General features: G+C 41.9%; 1 protein-coding gene across 5 annotated transcripts in view; it reads right to left on the bottom strand.

Annotated features, from left to right (window-relative positions):
* CUNH11orf65 (chromosome unknown C11orf65 homolog) overlaps nucleotides 1-20,317 on the bottom strand; it is a 46,396-nt gene that overhangs the window by 15,408 nt on the left and 10,671 nt on the right. For 3 of the 5 annotated variants that reach the window (XM_019530232.1, XM_019530234.1, XM_019530231.1), the window contains exons 5-9: nucleotides 17,735-17,938; nucleotides 15,995-16,128; nucleotides 5,922-6,092; nucleotides 5,629-5,684; nucleotides 4,111-4,195 (exon numbers count right to left, since the gene is read on the bottom strand). In XM_019530232.1, coding sequence (XP_019385777.1) covers nucleotides 4,111-4,195; nucleotides 5,629-5,684; nucleotides 5,922-6,092; nucleotides 15,995-16,128; nucleotides 17,735-17,938 — 650 coding nt within the window. Of the gene's footprint in view, nucleotides 1-4,106; nucleotides 4,196-5,628; nucleotides 5,685-5,921; nucleotides 6,093-15,994; nucleotides 16,129-17,734; nucleotides 17,939-20,317 lie in introns of those variants that run through there. The other 2 variants (XM_019530233.1, XM_019530235.1) reach the window with 2 other exon arrangements.

Below are 20,317 nucleotides of genomic sequence, written 5' to 3'. Positions count from 1 at the left end.
TTATACGGACTAAATTATGCCCCCCCTCACAGTATGAATCACAATTTACCAATTGACTTACTCTGGAGTTGCTCATAAGTGCAAGTGACACCAAAATTTGTCCCTATCTAGTCATTCCTTTCAGTATCTAGTCAAGACTAATCAGTTCAATGTCTTAATGCTATATCATAGTCTAACTAGGTGATTCTTGAACCTTTTAGACTTGAGGCACCCCTTAGAAAATACCAGCCCTTTATTTTCAATTGCTTTTTGACTACAGAAAAATACTAGACCAATTCTGTTGTGAAGACCTCAGAGAGACCACAGTCCAATTTGAAACCTCTGGGCTTCTACTGTGAATTGCATGGAAATGTTTCTACACCTAACAGTGCTTACTTTGCTTGGAACACAGTGGCATCCTTGAAAGGATCTCAAGGCACCTGAGGGGTACCAGGTCAGCCTGGTTAAGACAGACTGTGCATAGCAAGACTGACTTGCTTAACCCAAAGACCCCAGCAAGAGAAGTCAGTTTCTCCTGACTTGACTTAACAGAAGCCTTCCCTGCATACAACAGTTCTACTGGTTGAATTGGAACAATTTAGTTCAGCCTATGTACACCACCATAGGACACACACCAGGTATAACTACCTTACATCAATTTAGCTTTGTCAGGCAAGGCCCAATAAAGTATTAACAAGTGGTGAGGAGACTGCAGTAGGGACCATGTAACTACAGTCCTATCAATGGTAGCTGAAAATAAGACAAACCAACAGGGCAAACCTGACGTGTTCTGTCACAGTACAAATTAACCTGCTTTATATAATGCATGAAACTGAATTCTAGACTCCCAACACTGAGTTCTACTCTTGCCCTTTCTTGTGTCCTGCTACTGCTGCTTCCCTTCCAAGTCTTCAAGGGAGCTGGTGCTGTTTATACACTCAGTTCTCCAAAAGCCTATGAAATAACCTACCTTTTGACTAGTACCTTGTCAATAGTTAGGCCAATGGTTCTCAACCTTTCTAGACCCAAGACACCCCATGGAAAATCCCAGCTCTTAGTTTTTACTCATTTTTTGACTATGGGGAAAAAAAGAACAATGTTTCTGTTGCATGAAAATCAAAAAGACCATGACAGGTCATAATGTTTTTTAAATTATGGATTCCTATTTGAAATCTCTGTTTAATCTTGTGAATCATGTCTGCACACTCTACAGTACTAAAATTACATGGCACCCCAGTTGAGAATCACTGACTTAGGCTGTCAGCAGCCTGGATCCCCCACCACTTCAGCAATTGCCTTCTGTCTCACTGACACAACAATATCCCGTTGATGTTTCTTATAAGTGGTGATGGCCATCATCTAACTAAAGGCACTCCAAAACTATTATTTACATTTTACAGTTTAGCATAACTTTTAGCAAATTTAGCATGTAAAGAAAATAGCATCTTCCCTCTGGGAGCATCACTGGAATAATACATGATGCACACACATGTTGCATTATCTAACATATCTTTCCAAAACAAAGGTATTAATGACTCGGTAATCAAGTGATCCAGTTGGTGGAAGGCTCTTAGCTGTCAACTGATGCTGTTAGAATGTGCATACCTTCTAAAATAAGAGGTTTTTTTAATGTTAGCTTGCACAATTTATGCGGCACACCCTGGCTTGAGAAGAGCTTGTTATTTTGGTAATGGGTGTGCCAACCTGAATATAATCTTCTAGAAGGTATTTAAAATATTCTAATGTTCACTGGGTAAACAAAGAAGGATTTTTCTTTATGGAAGGTTCTTTTACAGAATGTCAGCAAGGTGCTTTTTTGCAAGGCTCAAGTGTTTATTCTAGACAAGCTGCTGATTGGTATCTGTGGCAATTTCACCGTATACCAAATCCAGGATTCTAGATACAGGAGAGAGTAAGTCTGGCTATAGCCAAGTGCTACAGAAAAACACACACACACACACACCTTTGTCAGCTGCTCTCCTCCCCGCTGAACAGATTCAATAAAGAATACAGGACTAGAAACAGCTTGGTCTCAGAAGTGTCTATGGTATGTAGGCAGAAATTTGATATGTATGTTCCAAGGAGCAATTAAAAAATATTCCCTCCCTCAATATTCACCTATACTCAGGCAGCACCTCCACTTTGAACTGCCAAGTTTCCTAGGCACTACGCCTGGGCTTCTGTCCATGATCAGATGTAATCCAATTTGTTATTGTGACAGGGCAGTAAGTATTAGGGCTGTGCAAAGCTTCAACTTAATATTCGATTCGACAAATATTTGACATATTCGACCTTGAAAAGTAAAAGTTGAGTCAAATAGCAGCTGGTCAAATAGCTGTCGAATCGAATACCAGAAGTCAAATATTAACAGCGTGGGTCGAATATTCGACAAGGGTTGAAGATTCGACTTGCCTATACTAGATTCCCTGGGGGGGCGGGGGAAGGAAAGTAAGGGGAGGGAGGGAGAGAGGGGGGAGGAGTGCTTTCATGACTGATGTGTGGCTGGCCGGTGACCTGTCAGCACTCTCTGAGGTCCCTTCCGATCCCAGTGCTCTGGGGGAGGGCCAGAGAAAATGCATAAAAGGCAGCAGTTTTTCAGCTCCCTGCTTTCTGCCTTGGGGTCAGTTTCTGAGCTGCTGGTGTTCTCCAGCACCTCTGCGTCAGACCACAAGGCTGGAAGCCCTGATCTTCAACAGATTCCCTGCTTGCGACACTAGCAACAGGAATTTCTGAGAACTTGGTACTTTTATTTTATAACTACTTTTCATATTAGTTTACGCATATATTGGATAGGGTCAGTAGTAGCCTAGGATCTATTCTATATATAGGAATTTAGTTTATATATGTATTTTTTATACATCATTAATTCTTTCCACCACACCAATGCTTCTCAATATATTATCTACACAAACACATTTACATAACATCCAGAAATCTAATCCGCGGCGCGCAACACACTTAGAGGTTCCAGTTTACATACAAAGGAATGCATTATGAAGCGGGGTGGAAAGGCAGGTGGCCACACTGGGCAGCCTGCACGAAGGGAAGCAAGGGGGGTTGCAAGCGGGAGAGCTGCAGTTTCTCCCCCCACCAAACTCAGACGCAGCCTCTTTCCTCTCACTACAAGGGATGAAGCAGTAAAGAGAGGGGAGCAGCAGTGCCACAAGAGCCACTGCCTGTGCCTGAGACTCTCATGTCCAGACACAGCAGCCACAACCTCTCCCACCATAACTGCAACCAGCACAGCAGCACACTTCACCCCCGTGTCACTGCCTATACTGAGCCTTCCAGCACCAGAAGAAGAGCTGGCGCTGGATCTGAATCTCAGTGCCCTGGCAAGGGAAGTTCAGGGGAATCAGTCGAGTTTGTGCTTGACACCCCTCAGGTTTTTTCCTTTCAAGCCATGAGGTCTTTCCCAGAAGGCACTTCAGAAGGTGCCTCTGTACAGGTGAAGGCGGCCTGCAGTTTTGAGCTCCCTGTGGCTTTCCACACAGAAATCACAGGAGGTTTTCTCTCAAGAATTTGGGGTGCTGTTTCTCTGACCCCCTGAACCTATCTTGTTGAAAGTTTGCAGGCTTTGTGGGCTCCTCAGGAGCTACCATTCCTGCAAGTTTCATCAAGATCAGACAAGAAATGCCAAAGTTATAGCCTGCTTCGACCTTCCCCATTATAGCCTATGGGGAAGTTGAAGCAGTTTGAATATTCGACTGAGCTTCGACCTCAAGTCAACGCGAACGGCAAATAGAAGCGGGACCCAGTTTACTATTTGACATGGCTGTTGAATCGAATATTACCTGCTCTGCACAGCTCTAGTAAGTATACCGTCACAAAATGCCAGAGAAACAAAGGGGAAAAGGAAACATACTGCGGCAGCGAGCCCAGACGGGAAAAGCCGAGCAGGAATCCCTGAATGTTAATTAATACTATCAGCTGGGGGAGCTAGCAGGGCAACAAATGGGAAGCTACAGCCAGACACGCAGCTAATCTGCACAGGAAGTTAAAAGAGAGGCGACTGAACAATTTCGTCTCCTCTGGTGAGGGGAGCAGCACAAGGGGAAGGTTGTGGGATGTGCACCGGTGGCATGTGACCAACCAGGGATCAGCAAAACAGTATTCTGCAGACAGACTTACCAGAAAAGCGGAGACGAAGAGGGAGTTGCCACATCCAAGCCAATGGGTTTGAGTCCAGTAAGTGCAAGGTCTTTGTTCCTGAGACCTGAATAAGAAAAAAAGATGGATCAAAAGTGTGAATTTGGGGCGTTGGCCTGGGGTAGTCCCTCTCTGAAGGAAAAGGGTGGTGAGATTATGTGACTGTATTTGAGACCAGCGGGGGGGGAGGTGAAGGGGAGGGAGCAAATAACATGACAAGAGGTCAGTGGAAAGAGACCAGCTGCCAGGATATTAAGCAAGGCAGCATAGCGATTATGATTCCCTAGAGGACAGCTTGTGAGATCAACACAAACACCTGGTGTGCTGAGGACAGGGTATGGGGAGCTGGTGGAGACCTGTGAAGAGGAGCCAGCCTACTAAATTGCAGAAATTAACATCGGATTTACTTCCCAGAACTGTACCTGTTTGGTTCCTTCCTTTCCATCTAAGTCAGGGGTTGTCAACTGGTAGTACTTAGGGAAGACCTAAGGGGTATGCATGGGTGGGGATGGAGCACCATCACCTATCACCCTGTGCTGCTGCCCCCCCAGGATCAGGGCTGGGGCAGGGCAAGGGCAGCAGCACCACCTTTGTGGGCCACACAGGTGCCTCCCAGCCAGTTAGATGTGGGGGGCACAGTGCAGAGTTTGCACGTGGTGATGGCCACCATCCACCACCCTGCGCTGCTTCCATTCGAAGCTGCATGCCATCCCACCCCCCCCAGCATCTGGCCACCGGGGGTATACTAATTAAAAAAGGTTGAAAACCCCTGATTTAAGTAGTGGCAGGTGAATTTAAAGGAGACTATCTGATCCAGGGAAAGGGACTGTAATTTGCTTTTGTGGCATGGCAAGGTCTTCTACAGTTACCTGAACACCTTTCTCCTCCTGAAACTGCGCCGTAATCCAATCTGGTGCTGGGGAACCACTGGATAGCTAACAGTGCAAGAGTGACGGGGACAGAAGAGTGCAAGAAAAACAGTTTGCCTCTGTAATAGATGCAGGCTGCTTACAAACTTAAAAAACCCCCAACAAAACAGCAATTTAAGCTCGGCTCACCCAACGTCTGTATAGATCAGGTATTTCAGAAGGGCTTTTTGGCGCTTTTATCTAATAGCTGATTCAATCATCTGATCTATACAGATGCTGCAGAGTGAGGTTGAACTAACCCACTGCATCTTCTGGTAAAGCACTTTTTGAGGTGGGGGGTTGGGGAGGAGAGGGAGAGGGTTCATGTCTGTTAGCAGCCTAAATCTGCCCACCCCGCCCACTCCAAGAGTGGGGAGTCCTTGCTTCTGCTCTCTGCTGCCAGGGTTATTTGTTTTTCTGGCTGACAATTGTCTAATGCAAAATGTGTGGGTGGCATTGGAAAAATATTTTTCCCTAAGCATAACTTATACAAAAAAAAGGTAGAAGCTAAGCATAGAACCCCACTACCATGTTTACAGTATGAGAGCTAAATTGTATTTCATTTATCCAAACTACAGTTAGAGTAACTTACCCATGTAGTTGTCAGAAGTGTTGCTTGTTGCAATTTCCTTCCACTGGCTCATATATCTAAACATGTGAAAGGAAAAAAACATTCAATTTAATGATTCAGCAACTACCCAAATCTTGAAAATTAACATAGTGTTAACTTTATCTTATCTCAACCAGTTATTTGGAAAGTTAAACATATCTCCCAAGAATCAGGGCCTCAGTATCAAATACCTAGACTTAGAGGTGGGAAGCTTAAGATCTTTCATGGATAATAAAGTCCTTCAAAAGAGAAAGAAATGAAAAGCACATGCTTACTCTCCATAGTCAAGTACATTTGTCCATTTCAATAATTCATCCACTTCCCATTCCATTACATCCTGTGCTCTTTCTTTCTCAGTGGCATCAATAATGCCTTCTGCAGCTCTCTGGATTAAGATGGTAATGGTAGGGTCACCTGTTCTGACCCACAGGCTTCCTGAGGAATACCTAAAACGGTGAAACAAAGTTACCTTTTACTGTACACTGCTTAGAACAGTAATTGCTTTCTGACTGAAGATGGTGCTATATCCTAACACTGTCTCTCACCCTAGTAACAGGCTTATAATGCACATGAGGAACTTTACTAAATCTAAAAAACAGTTTATAGGAACACAAATATGTGAATAGAAACATGCACATTAGTCATCATTAACTATTTATATGGCACTCTGATTTAACTGACATGATAAGCATGTGGTAGGGTCACCCAAATACCCTGCAGAAACCTACTACCTATAGAACGGAAACTCACAGCACTCATACACCCTCTGGTGCCACTTATCATTCCACACTGGGACCTATAAGAAAGATCATAAAACAATTCTACTTCATAAGGGCCATACCTGGAGAGAAATATTCTCTACCCAACTCCACCACTGGGTTTTAAACAACCTCTCAAGCTCATCCCTCCCTCCCTCCCCAGCCCCCGATCAACAACAACCACAAGGAACAAGATGTTGCCTAAACAATAAATACAAAAACACCTGCAATACATCTGCCACCTTGCCTGCTGCTAGTACAATACATACAACCCACAATGAAGCTATCAGAACCCATGGATCCAACACATCTAATCACAGGATGTGCTAAATCTCACTCAAAACACCAAATGCCCTCATAGGAGCTATGTAGATGAAGATAAACACTCTTGAATAAGCATGCAAAGAAAAATGTTGAAGGACAGAAACATCCAATCTCCACTAGAAGAATACTTGTCACAGTCCCTGTCTTCAAACAATGGACCTGGGAACAAAAAATTGTAACGTTTACTGGACACTAAAAGCCTTGGACTAAACACAGACAGTAGGCTTACAGCACGTGACACTTTACCTGCTCCATCTGCTAACATGACCATACTTCATAGGTAATAACAAATATCTTCCCTTTGGAATGGTCTTTTTTTACATAACAAGGGGTTTTTTTTAATTTAAACTTCCTTTTAGTTGGTTTGTACCTACTTCTAATAACTTTGGATCATGGGTTTACTGCCAACTTTCCTTCAGGTAACTATGCTTATTTACATAACAGCCTTAAACTAAAAATCACTGTTTTATCTGGCATTTAGCTTAAACTGTGCTAGCTTTTTTGCAGGACCTGAGGGAGGGTGCATTGCATCCACAAGCTTGTCTAATATCTCTTCTAACTATCAACCTGGTCCCATAAACGACATTACCAAACAACTCTTGCATCTTTCTTACAAATGGACAGAATTTACAGACATAAGCTTGTGTATATCACATTTAAAGGTAGACTCCACACATTTTTGGTTCATCATTTTGATATCAGCTAAATAGATCTGCTCTTCTAAAGAAAATTTTACAAAAATACCCCAAAGATCATCTCATTGACCATGCTGTGAAACAACTTCTGAGATGTTTGACAGTGTGGAGGAATACTACCCAACAATTTGTACACTGAATATCATATGTAACAAAGACAGACCTTTGCAGCGATCTTTTCAGATGGTTCTGTGAAACAGGACCTAAAAGAGAAGTTCTACAAGTTTCTCTTGAGGGAGACATGAATTTCTTTGAGCAATATCTTTTATTGGACCAATTGTGTAGTTGGGGTAGTTAGACAAGCTTTTGAATGCAAAACATTCTTCTTCATGGCTACATCATCTCCTGAGAGAGGCATTTTTACTTAGGTCTGATTGATGGGGCAATTGGTTTGTTCATTTGTTTGGTTTTTTTAACTTTCCTGTTCTTCTGTTCTCTTATGGCACACTGCAAGCTCTTAAAGGGTGGGTTCTTTTCACTGCAGGGGACAGATACACTGCTGATGGCCTTGCCTCTTCTAGTCTCTTCCTAAGGCACATTTTAAGGCTGTTGAGGAGGTGGGTTGATTTTGTTATACTAAAGCTTTTTTTGGATACGGGCGTTATTGAGTGTTTTTGGGTTTAGATGCGTGTGAAAGGCCAGAGTTTCTGTGAACCCGTTTGCACAAATATTCATTACATGACTACCTGTGATTGCAAAGGACGGGGGTCAATGTTCTCCTCCAGTTCTATGTTTCTCTATTCTTTTATGTTCCTGTGTCAGCAAGGAGTTAAGTCATGTCCTGTTTCACAGTTCATTCACAATGCCTTGTTCCTTTATTTTCTTGTCTGGAGATGTGATTGAGTGTCACCTTGCAAAGGTATTTTCAGGCTCTGAGAGGATGTGAGGTATGGGAGGAAAAAATACTAACTAAATTGTTAAATATTTTTAGTAAATTACTTTGCCTACCCCGGATGCTGATCACCTAGCTCGCCCCACTGCCATTGTCCTATAAGGAAGACTGAGACAGCTTCCTCAGAATTGGTCCTCATTTTTCGTATCTTTTTGCTTTTTTAAAGGAATCACATTGCCTGCAGTACAAGTGGATGTTTCCAGAAACTAGTCATCCTGATTGCAGTTTTCCAGAGTGCCCATGTTGACTGTGCCCTGGACTATCTGATTAGCCCCCAAAATATGAGGTTGGTGCCAAAAAGCAGTGTTAATGGAAGTTGCTATTATCATTATCATTTTTTCTTGACCGTTATGCTACCAGCTCACTTACCACACCTACGGGAACAAACCGTTCCAGCCCCATCCAGACCCAGGAGTTAAGTAGATTATAACTCCTAAAGGTTAAACAACTAGATCACCCTTTCCTATGGCATCTGGCAAATAAGACAACCATCTGTCTCTAACACACTCAGCTTCACTACCTATCACAGACCAAATTGGAAGGAAGAGTCCAAAGGAAACAGAAAAGCAGGCAGGAAATCAGGCATCTGATGCATAGACACTGAATAAGAGCACTATCTAAACAGGTCAGGAGACAGCACAAGGAAAAAAATTAACACGATGAGATGATGGTCAGTACAAGATATGCACTAACAAATAATCTGTGCGTCATCAGCAATGAAGCACCTCAAACAGCCTGCAACACTGAGACTTGTCTAGATGACGCTGCAAGCTGTACTACCCACCTAGTCTGCCTTCCTGTTCTTACATCCAGCAACGTGCCAGTGCTTTCAGTGTCTTTGAAAACATCAAATCCAATTGGCAGAACCTCAAGTAAGACCACTTCATTTGAACCCTTTCACTTGACAACAAAGCTTAGGGCCAATGTTAACTTATTTTTTGCTCATTTACAGAATACCACCAACTAGGGTATTTATAATGGATCTCACTTATACTTTGGCAACAATGGTAGTGAGAATATCCCAGATTTTTCACACTGGGTAATTTCAACATTCAGATGCTACAAGGCTGTAGATTTCTTGAATTTTTGTACTTGTCCATCTCAGACACTCTCAGGCCTTCTCTTGGCTTTCCTATAGTATCTTGAGGCTTGCAGTTTCTGTTCTGCCACCTAGAAATACCTACTGGCCTCATTCAGACTATTTCCTGGGATGACAAACTTCCTGGACTCTCTATATGTCCAGGAGGACTTACTCTATGTCACATGTCCCACACAACCATTTTATACAGGCAGTCCTCAGATTTGCGACACATTTGATTCCTGAAAACCAAGTCAAAATGTTGTAACTCGGAACCAATTTTCTCATAAAAAATAATGTTATAAATGGGGGATTGGCTCCTGAACCAAAGCCCAATATCCTATTTTCACCAAAAATACCCCAGAATTTTGTACTTGATCAATTATAGATGAGTAATATAGCTACATTAATGTATTTATATTGTAAATAGCAATCATATTGATTTGGAAAGACTTCTTTGGAGGTGACTTTGCTGGACTTTTTGAAGGGTTCTTGGTTGGACTTTTTGGCTGGAGTCTTTTCAGGTGTCTTGGCTGCAGGTTTTTCTGCAGTCTTGGCTGCTTTCTTAAAGAAAGCGTCCAAGGAAGTTTGGACAGACGTTCTCCAGGGAGATGGGTGACACAGCAAACTTGTTCACTGGCGTGGCATCACATTGGATCAAGCGTTGTAAAGTTGAAACTAACATCAGAAAGTTCAAACAGGGTATCAATCTATAAATGCTGTAAGTGTGAAACACTGTAACTTGAAATGTTGTAAGTCGAGGAATGCCTGATCTTCAAACAATGTGTCCAGAATAAGGACATCACCACCCCTCTAAAAAACACTGCTTTCAAACCCATGGACATTTTAGCTCTCAGACAAGAAATACCAATAATTCTGATTTGATGACAAAGACTCACGGACTCCAACACATCCAGAGCATGCTAAAGGACAGCAGTATTCCACTCCCAGGGCAAGGAGGTGAGCACACAGTGAATCATTATCACAATAAGCTAGTCTCACTTATTGACATGCTAGTTTTTAAACCCCTCCATTCTTTCCACTGTCCATTTGTCAGATGACACCAGGCCCAATATTAAGAAAGGGGTAAAAACTTTAGCACCACTGGAAGAAAACAAGCTGATGTACAAAGGAGGTAACAAAATGTATTCCTCTAAGCTGTAAAATCTCTAAAATAGTCTAAGAGAACCTTCTTCCTGTTCGGTTCCACTGATGATACCAAATCCTATCCCAAGGTTCCAGTCCTTGCTGCCAAGGTGATTTATTTTTTAACCAATGACTGTCTAATGTAAGATAGATAAATAATCCCAAGAACAAACAAGAGCGGCTTGACTTCACGGTCTAATGTTTAGAGTGCTCCCTTGCTGTCAGGATTATTTATACATTTTAGAGTAAAATAATCTTTGAGTGAAGTGGGTAACTAGTATTTGGAACAGGGGGCAGAACATACCTCACTGGGCTCAGAGTCACAACCCCCTTGTTTGCTATCTTTCTGGCTCCACTGACTTTTGTCTTCCAGTGACCCAACTGCCCGCAGAAGTGTAGAGTTCTAGCCTGTTCTAGCTAAAGCACTCTCCTGGGAAGCAGGAAATGTGGATTCAAATTACTTTAGGATGAGATGAACCCAGAACTCAGTTTCCTCTTTAAGGGCATTAGCAACTAAGCTACAGGGTAAAAGGCAGATGGCACAGTAGCATAACTGAGGCATTAGTTACAGTGCAAGCTAATGGACCCTAGCTAATGGAATCTGGATGCAGCACTGATTCACAGAGGGCCCTGTGTTACAGAAGCTCATACTAAGGCAGCAGGAGCCCAGGTAGAAGGAGGTAAGCATTCACTCTCCCATGCCACCCAAGGTGCCAAAATTTAAATTTACACCTCTGGAATTGCACCAATATTACCCTCTTTCTTTACTTTATAGTGAAACCAACCCTGCTTTCTTTTCATTAGATGCACTAATGCAGACTTTCCCAAATGAACTGAATGCCACCAGCTGGTTTTCCTTCTCAGCTAGTCAGATCAAGTTTGATTCCAGAGTTATAGAAGTGCATAAGGCTGCCCACTGCCCGAATGGCAGTTATGTCCATCTTCCTACATGGAAATATGCCTCTGGGTGCAGACTAGACTGAGCAGAGAGAGAAGGGAAGACCTAGGTGCCTAAGAGGTGGAATAAACGCAACATGCTTGAACTTTGATATGTAAGTTTAAAGTGAGAAGGAACCAAGTCACAGTTACTCTAAACATAGAGTCTCACTGCACCTGACTAGAAAACCACATCCAGAGGGAACACTCTATCTGTGATCCAAATCAATAAATAGAAGGAGTATACTCCAAGGAGGAGTATACCTACTTGGCTCATGCTTGCAGAGAAGCAAGGAGAAAGGCCAAAGCAGATACAGAACTTAAGTTGGCAACAAAAAATAAGGATAACAAGAAGTCCTTCTTTAAGTACATAGGGAGCAGGAAGAAGGCACAGGGTAACATAGGATTGCTACAGAATGGATTAGGGCAACTCGTAACTGATAGGATGGAAAAAGCGGAGCTCTTAAATAATTTCTTTGCTTGTTTCCCTGGGCACGGATACAAATGCACCTCCCAATTAGTCTGGAGTGAGAGTAGTACCAATCCACCAATGATTAGCACTAACCTAGTAAAGGGGCACTTGGAAGGGTTGGATGTATTTAAGTCAGCAGCCCACAACAATCTTCACCCAAGGATACTAAAGGAATTGGCCAATGACATAGCAGAACCACTGGTACAGCTGTTTGAGCGCTCATGGCACTTGGGACAGGTCCCAGAGGACTGGAAAACGGCCATCTTCAAGAAGGGGAGGAAGGAGGACCCAGGTAATTACAGGCCAGTTAGCCTCACCTCTATTCTCGGCAAGACCTTAGAAAAAATCATAAAGGATCACATCTGCAGGGGGCCAGTGGGTAACAATGGTGAGGGGCAACCAGCATGGGTTTATAGTAGGCAGATCCTGCCCGACTAACTTGGTCTCTTTTTATGACCAGGTCACAAAGTGCTTAGATGCAGGGGAGGAAGTAGATATTATTTACCTGGATTTTAAAAACGCTTTTGACACAGTGTCACACCCAGTTCTTACAAGTAAACTGAGTAGCTGTGATGTGGATTTTTTCACAGTGAGGTGGGTGAAAAACTAGCTTATGGGACGCACCCAGAGAGTGGTGGTGGATGGGGCGGTTTTTCCCTGGAGGGATGTGGCCAGTGGTGTCCCCCCCAAGGCTCTGTCCTTGGACCAGTACTGTTTAATATCTTCATCAGCGATTTGGATGAAGGTGTTGAAAGTACCTTGTCCAGATTCACAGATGACACTAAACTATGGGGCACAGTAAACACACTGGAGGGCAGGGAGCAAATTCAGGCAGATTTGGACAGACTGGGGAAGTGGGAAGATCAGAAAGGGATGCAATTCAACAAGAATAAATGCAAAGTGTTTACCCTGGGGAGAAAAAAATCTCCAACACACCTACAGATTGGGGGGGGTACCATTCTGAGTAGCACAACAGTGGAAAGAGATCTGAGTCCTGGCTGAAGCAAAAATGAACATGAGTCACCAGTGTGACGAGGTAATAAGCATGTCTAACCACACTCTTTCTTGCACCAGCAGGAGCATCACAAGCAGGTCTGGGGAAGTGATAATTTCCCTTTATGTGGCATTGGTGAGGCTACAGATGGAATACTGTATCCAGTTTTGGGCACTGCACTTTAAGGGGGATGTGGATAACCTTGAGAGGGTTCAGAGAGCGGCTACTCGTATGGTTGAGGGCCTGCAGGTAAGACCCTATGAAGACAGATTGAGGGATTTGAATCTCTTCAGCCTCCGGCGTTCTTGTGGCTCCCTACAAACTCACCGGGGAGGGGTGGGGCAAGCAGGGAATAGGGGACACTGTTTGCCAGGGTGCCCCTTGCAGTTACCAGAAATAAAGGCCACAAACTGAAGAAGAACAGATTTAGATCAGACATGAAGAAGAAATTCTTTATAGTAAGGGTCACCAAAATATGAAATAGGCTCCTAAGGAAGGTGATGCTTTCCCCTACCCTGGAGATGTTCAAGAGGAGATTAGACAGGCATCTCTGGAGCAGGAGGTCAGATCCGATGATCTACCAGGTCCCTTCTGACTCTAGAAATCTATGAAATCTATGAACATCATAGAACATCTGCACCCTGATGGACAACCCTAGTGAATGACTGAGGTGAAGAACAGCACTAGAGGCCAGAGAATTTGCACAATTTCATATTGCTATTGCTGCACTTCATGAGATTAGACATACTGGGCATGGTGGTGGCTACCCTTTCTTTTGGAAAGGAAAATCTAAAAAAGATAGACATATCTATTATCCACGGTACTGGTTTTGCTATTGAGACCAAGATTGTTACCTAAATGCTGAAATATCTGGTTGGCATCAACGAGCATCTTATGACCCACTGTCTTCCACTAACCAGCAGAAACATGCAAAAGTCATCAATGCATACACTACAACCATTGATAGAGAAGACTAAACAAAGAAAAAATGCAGTTTTAAACTCAACCAAGTCCTGTGATCTGTCCCCAAAGAAGATAACAATATTATTTTTGGTGATTTCAATGCTAGAGTGAGCAGGGACTCTGAGCTATGGAAACAGAATAAAACAGCTAGGAATAGAAGAGCTGGGAAAGTCAGTTCAAGCGGAATTCTCCTCTCCAGCAAGTGTTCGGAACATGATCTCAAAATCATAAACTCCTTATTCCATCAAATCAGCAAATGGAAGACATCATGGATGCCTCCCTGCTCAAAACTCTGGCAACTGACTGCCTACATCATAGTGTGTGCCCAGGATCATCGTGATGTCCATATCACTAGAGCTATGACTAGCACAGATGACTGCTGGACTGAACATTGTTTGATACATTCTATTATGTCTATTCATATTACCTCAAAACACAATAAGCAAAAGAAGCAACCAAGGAAGACATTTAATATTGAGTGCCTGAAAGGCCCTGCTAAAAACAATCCTTCCCAGCAGTGCCTTTGTGACACCATTGATCACTGGAACAGCCTCAAGAAAGGCATCCATGAAGCATGTGAAGAATCTTCACAAAGAAACATCAGGACTGGTTTGATGAGAACGATCAGGAAATTCAAGCTCTCATTGACAGAAAAAGGAGAGCTTCAAAGCTTGGCAAAATAACATCAACTCCAAACAGAAACAAGACACTTATCACCCCATTAAAGAGGAGACCCAGAGGAAAATTTGAGAGCAAAAAAACAAGCAGTGGGAGAACAAAGCAAGACATCCTAAAGTTTGCTGAGTTACAGTATACATAGTTTCTTCAGCTTGACCAAAGCTACCTATGGGCCAAGCACACAAGGAGTCATCCTTCTGAGGTCTAAGGATAGAACAACACTCTTTAAAGAGAACTCTGCCATCAGTCCAGTGGAAGAAACACTTTCAAGAGCTTCTGAACCAAGATTTCTAATGTTGGTGAGAATACCATCAATGCTATTTCACAATATCCCATTAAGGACTACCTTGCAGACCCACCAACCTATCAAGTGGCCTTGAAAGACACTGAGCAAAATGAAGAACAAAGCACGTGGCCCTCATGGAATGCCAGCTGAACTTATAAGCATGGTGTGAAAAAGTTCTCTCACCAGCTAGATTCCTTATTCTGAAAATCTGGAAACATGAACAGATTCCTAGTGACTTCAGAGATGCCAGAATCATAACCATAGTCAAGAAAGGAGGTAGATCAGATTGTTCCAATTAACATGGCATTGCACTCCTGTCTATAGCTGGGAAGATCCTTGCTGAATTCTCAATAGACTCACTCCCCGCTGAGAAGATTCTACCCGAGTCCCAGTACAGTTTCAGACCATTCACAGGTACAACAGACACGTTGTCTTGCTAGGCAAATATAGGAGAAGTGCCATAAGCAACATAGAGATCTTTCCATGGCCTTCACTGACCTAAGGCCTTTGATTCAATCAACAGTTAAGAGATCCTGAGGAGATTTGGATGTCCAACAAAATGTGTCACCATCGTCAGACTTCTTCATGATGGCAGGGCAGCAACCATTCTAAGAAATAGTTCAGACATGGGCCCCTTCATGATTAGAAACAGAGTCAAGAAAGGATGCATGATTGCACAAATACTTTTTTCCATCTATAGTGCAGCTATTCCTCAGCTGTTCCATATCTACACTTGAACATGCACACAGAACTCAGATTGGTCTCATCGGTTATCTCTGGACTCACCGATGACTTCCCTATCGTCTGGAAGACTGTCATCCTCATATCAAAGGACCCCTGATGGTGATGAGACACAAAATGGAACCAGAACCCTAGCCTATAAAATAAAAGCGCATTCAGAAGCTATGCAGACTTGGATGTATAAAAGAGGTAATATCCAACTGCCCCAAATAAAGCTAGTTCCACAGAAAATTCTTCTGGACTTGGTGATGACTAGCTGCTGTCTGATTTACATGACACTTAAGAGAATTTAACAGTGAAAATTAATTAGTTTAAATACGAATTGTGACCAAAATATTACTCTAACCATACATAAAAATAAAATTCAAAAACTGCATTCATTTACATTTTTTTCAGCCATTCAATTTTTTTCCTTTTTCTTCTCACTTCAACATCTTGTTTCCTCTTCAGCTTAGAGAAATGAAATTGTATTTCCTTTTTGTTGTCCTCAGTTGTGAAAGGATCCATGCTTTTCCAAGCCTACTGGAAAAAATGAGGTATTGTTGGTATAGTTTCATAAAAATACCACGATTTTTATATCCTTAGCTACACCTGCTTGTTTACAGGTCACATGATTTATACTTTTACACTGAGAATATTCACACAATTACTACTTGTCTATTTTACTTAAATGTGGAGTATAAGATCCCACATCAAGATTAGCCTTGTGACTTTCACAGTAACGTGCAAGATATCTGTTTTCTCTTGCAAAAACTGATTCGGGGTAATTGATTCTTTAATATACCTATTTAGTATGATGAAGAGAAAAGTTTGGATAAGATACAGAAAAGCAATGCAGTAATCACTGAAATAAAGGCCAAACATAGATTAGACTTCTCCACCAAGCATCAGTACAGTTACTCAGAAATTGTCACTAAAGAAGAATGCCATTTGTTAATGAAAAACTACAATTGCTCCCTCTCTTGCCTAGACGAGTTCAGTCTCCAGACAAGGGAGGCAAGAAGATGGGTTAGATGCGCTTTTGCCTCCCTGCAAGTTCATATGCCAAGTAATCCAGCCATACAATTTGTGGTGACTAATACCTGAAATGAGATTATGCTTCTTGCAGTCTTTTGTGGGATTCAAATAATTCCCTGAATACTGTGATTACTCTGGGGGCCCCTCTATATGCACTGGTAAAGGTGAGATAGGATCTAATGCATGATCCACACAGTCACACCTCCTCCATGACACACATGCATGGCACCAGGTACGATTGTGGGATCGCAAATTAGATCCCATCACACCTTAGTACAGGTGCAGGGGGAGCCTGATCCCAGGAAGAAGCAAGTTCCTGTGCTGGGAGCCCCCTTGGCTGACAGGGCTCCCAGCCATGGAAGTGCACTATGTATTTCTGCATCTGGGAGACCAGTCGCTGTGATCTCCCAGTTGTGGGGACACAATATGCATCCCACGGCTGGGAGACTGCTGCTGCTGTGGGCTCCCAGCCATGGGGTATGTCAGGTGCCCCTGAAGCTGGGAGTCCTGTCAGGTCCTGAGGCCACCAGCTGCAGAGGCATGCGCTCCTGTGGCTTGGAGCCAGTGTCAGCTGGGAGGTCCCAAGCTTAGGGACACAAATCCCCACCCCCCAGCTGGGATCTGGGCTCCCAGCTATGGGGAGAAAAGGCTACATGTGAAAATTACATACTTTTTAGCTAGTTGGGCCTTTTTAAGCGTCCATAGTTAATTTGCATGTGTAGCCAGCCTAAATTAATTGCACAATTAACCAAGCAATTGTATCATACATGTAACATATAGAGGGGGCCTGTGTTTTCTTACCTTAATAAACATATTTGTTTCAGACCTGGACAAGATCTCATAACATCATACCCATTATCACTTAATCATATTTATTATGTTGTTCAGTGGCCTAATGAGAAAAAATATGCTACAAATAAATTATTGTGATGTTTTAAGACCATCTCACAGCAAGCGACTGATCGCAAGTCGTAATTTCAAATGAAAATAAAGACCTTCCACATTTTGACATGATCCATGTGAGGGAAATTAAATCCTAGAGCAGGTTTGACACATGTAAAATTTTAAAAAAAGGGAATTAACATTTTAAATGTTTTTCTTTGCTTACTTTGGCAGAAAGAAGTCTCCAACCATTGTTCTCTACACGTTTGTACCAGCCACTGCCATCATCTTTCCAAATCTTTCCATGAATCTTTTCTGTCAGACTCTGTTCGGATGCCAACTTTGAATAATCTTTAGGGCTGTTAGCACACATATCTACAACAGGTCTATGAGTGAATATTTTATAGTATATATTTGGAGGATAGCTGGTCTGTAGACAAGAATAACATTTGTAAACTAGAGGTCCAGTTAGTAACAATTTCTGTTATAAACAGATGTGTTCGTTCTTTTAAAAAAATTGTGCAAATTAAGCCCTCACCAAACTCCACTGATGTAAATGGGTTTAACGAAACAATCCCTTATTCATTTGAAAGTGGGTGAACACTAGAAAAATAGGCTAACATTGGATGATCTGACTGATTTATTATAAGTGTACATGTACTTAAAGCTCCAGTCCTGCACTCAGTGAAGTCAGTGAGAGTTTTGCCATTAATTCTGTATGTGAGGCAACTAGCGCCTCAAGTGCATGCAACACTTACAGGTATTTGCTGTAGTAAGTAAAAAGGAGAAGTTTCCTGTGAAGAGAAAGCTGGAGTAGAAAATGCTTAAAATGAGAAGTTAAATATGTACTGTATTAAGCATGGCTACAGAAGTCTAGATTTGTAAGATTTATTTCCAAATCCAGTGCAATCACCACATGGACTTTTTGTTCATCCATTTGTCCCTCTGTAAAATAGCGATGATCATTTACTTGAAGCAATTTAATAGCCTCAGGTAAAAAGTGCTGTGTACATGCAAATTAATAATATGCTTACTTAATAGACCTTACTGATGCTCTAAAGATAAGAAATAAATAAGCTGATAGGTTACATCACAAAAACAAAAACCTTGTCACGTCTTAAAAAAATAGTCATCCATCCAAACAGTTAAGTCACTATAGCTACAGTCACTTTCACTGGAGAACAGCATTAAGTTCAAGTAATCTCCTCTCTGTCAGAGGTGCTGTATATTTAACCAACCGGTAGCGGTCCATCTTTTATGGCATGAATTAAAAAAACATGTAGATTAGCAGGCTTGATTCAGTAATCCAAATCTCTTAGTACTAGGAGGAAAAAAGGGAAAAAAATCTGCTAATCCATGCTTCAGGGTTGTTGGCTATAGCTGTGTTTATCTAAGCACATAGGCAGGCAAGGTTCTTTGGGCAGATGTGATATCTTTTATTAGATCAACTAAGCAGTTGGAAAAAATGTTTTTTGCAAGCTTTTACACACAGACACCCTTCTTCAGGCATAAGGAGAGTCTGTTGGTGTTTTATGTGCTCTCCTGGGTAGAATAGAAGCCAAGATACAAAATGCAGATCTGTGAAAATGCAAAGGTGTGACAGTGTGGGTCAGAGGAAATGGGAGACAATAGGTGAGAGAGACAGGTAGGTGTGAGGAAAGGGAAATGTTGAACTGGTGATAGAATGTAGCTGGCAAATGCAGACAGGTTACCTGGGGTCAGTTATCAGATGTCACGCAGGTTATAATGTGCCATAAAGCAAACGTCTATATTTAGCACATGATTCTTTGTATTCAGTAGATTTATAAAGTGAAGTTCACAGGCTCGTCTACAAAAGGTGTTTTGTAAATTGCCTTTGAGGATTAGATCTTAGAAACTGGGGTGATTGGTTCTCTTTTGAGAAGTATGCACTCACACAGTAATGGATATTTTTGTCTTTGCACATGCACCGAAAATCTATCAGAGACACAAATATCCAATTACCTGTGAGGACTGATATAGAAGCACTAGAGACAAGGCAGACAATAAGAACAGTAATAGGTCATTACAGCATGTATTTTCTCCCGGTGCTTTTTCAAAGGAAACTGTTATGATGATTGGCAATTGTAGATGTCTCTCTCCATAAACTGAAAATAAGATCCTGGAAACATTACGTTACATTGGGCAGTCTTGTAAATATACTGCAACTATTACAATTTAAAATGTTTGGCTAGTTCTCATTAAAACAGCCATTATAGAAAAATACACTGGTTTTGTAATACCCATATACAAAACACCTACCAAGTCTCATGCTTACTTTCCCTGAACTGGATTTTATTGTAGGTAATAAATAAGCTCAGCATGTTGATCTCTAAACTGTACTTTCCAGCAAAGAGCGAACTGTTGCTCTACTGCTTTATTAGTATCATATGTCTTCAATGTAAGGTAGTCTAATGATGTATTATTCAGAAGGTGGTGTTAGACAAGGAACCAGAGGTCAAGAGCACAGACCAAATGATTATATGATAAAAGTCTGCCAAATGCAATTTACTGGAAATTGCTAGCCAAGCAACAGGGGAAAATATTGGCAGTAGATCAGCTTCTTTACAGTTATTTCAGGTGTTCTTAAATTGAATTCATAATTCTGTGTAAGGCATTTTGAAAACAGAAAACCTTGCAAAAGGTTTGTTCTATTACAGACTGACTGTTCATATGTTTATCAATAGGCAAAAACATTATGCAAAAATCTATTAACACCTGCGCCAAAATGTCAAGGCAAATACATATATAGGCACTTAGCTACTGGTTTAAGGTAATTGTACCCATAGTT

The sequence above is a fragment of the Crocodylus porosus genome, unplaced genomic scaffold, assembly GCF_001723895.1.
Source record: "Crocodylus porosus isolate Cpor-Errol unplaced genomic scaffold, CroPor_comp1, whole genome shotgun sequence".
NCBI lineage: Eukaryota > Metazoa > Chordata > Crocodylia > Crocodylidae > Crocodylus > Crocodylus porosus.
This window is presented reverse-complemented; position numbering and strand designations above follow the sequence as displayed.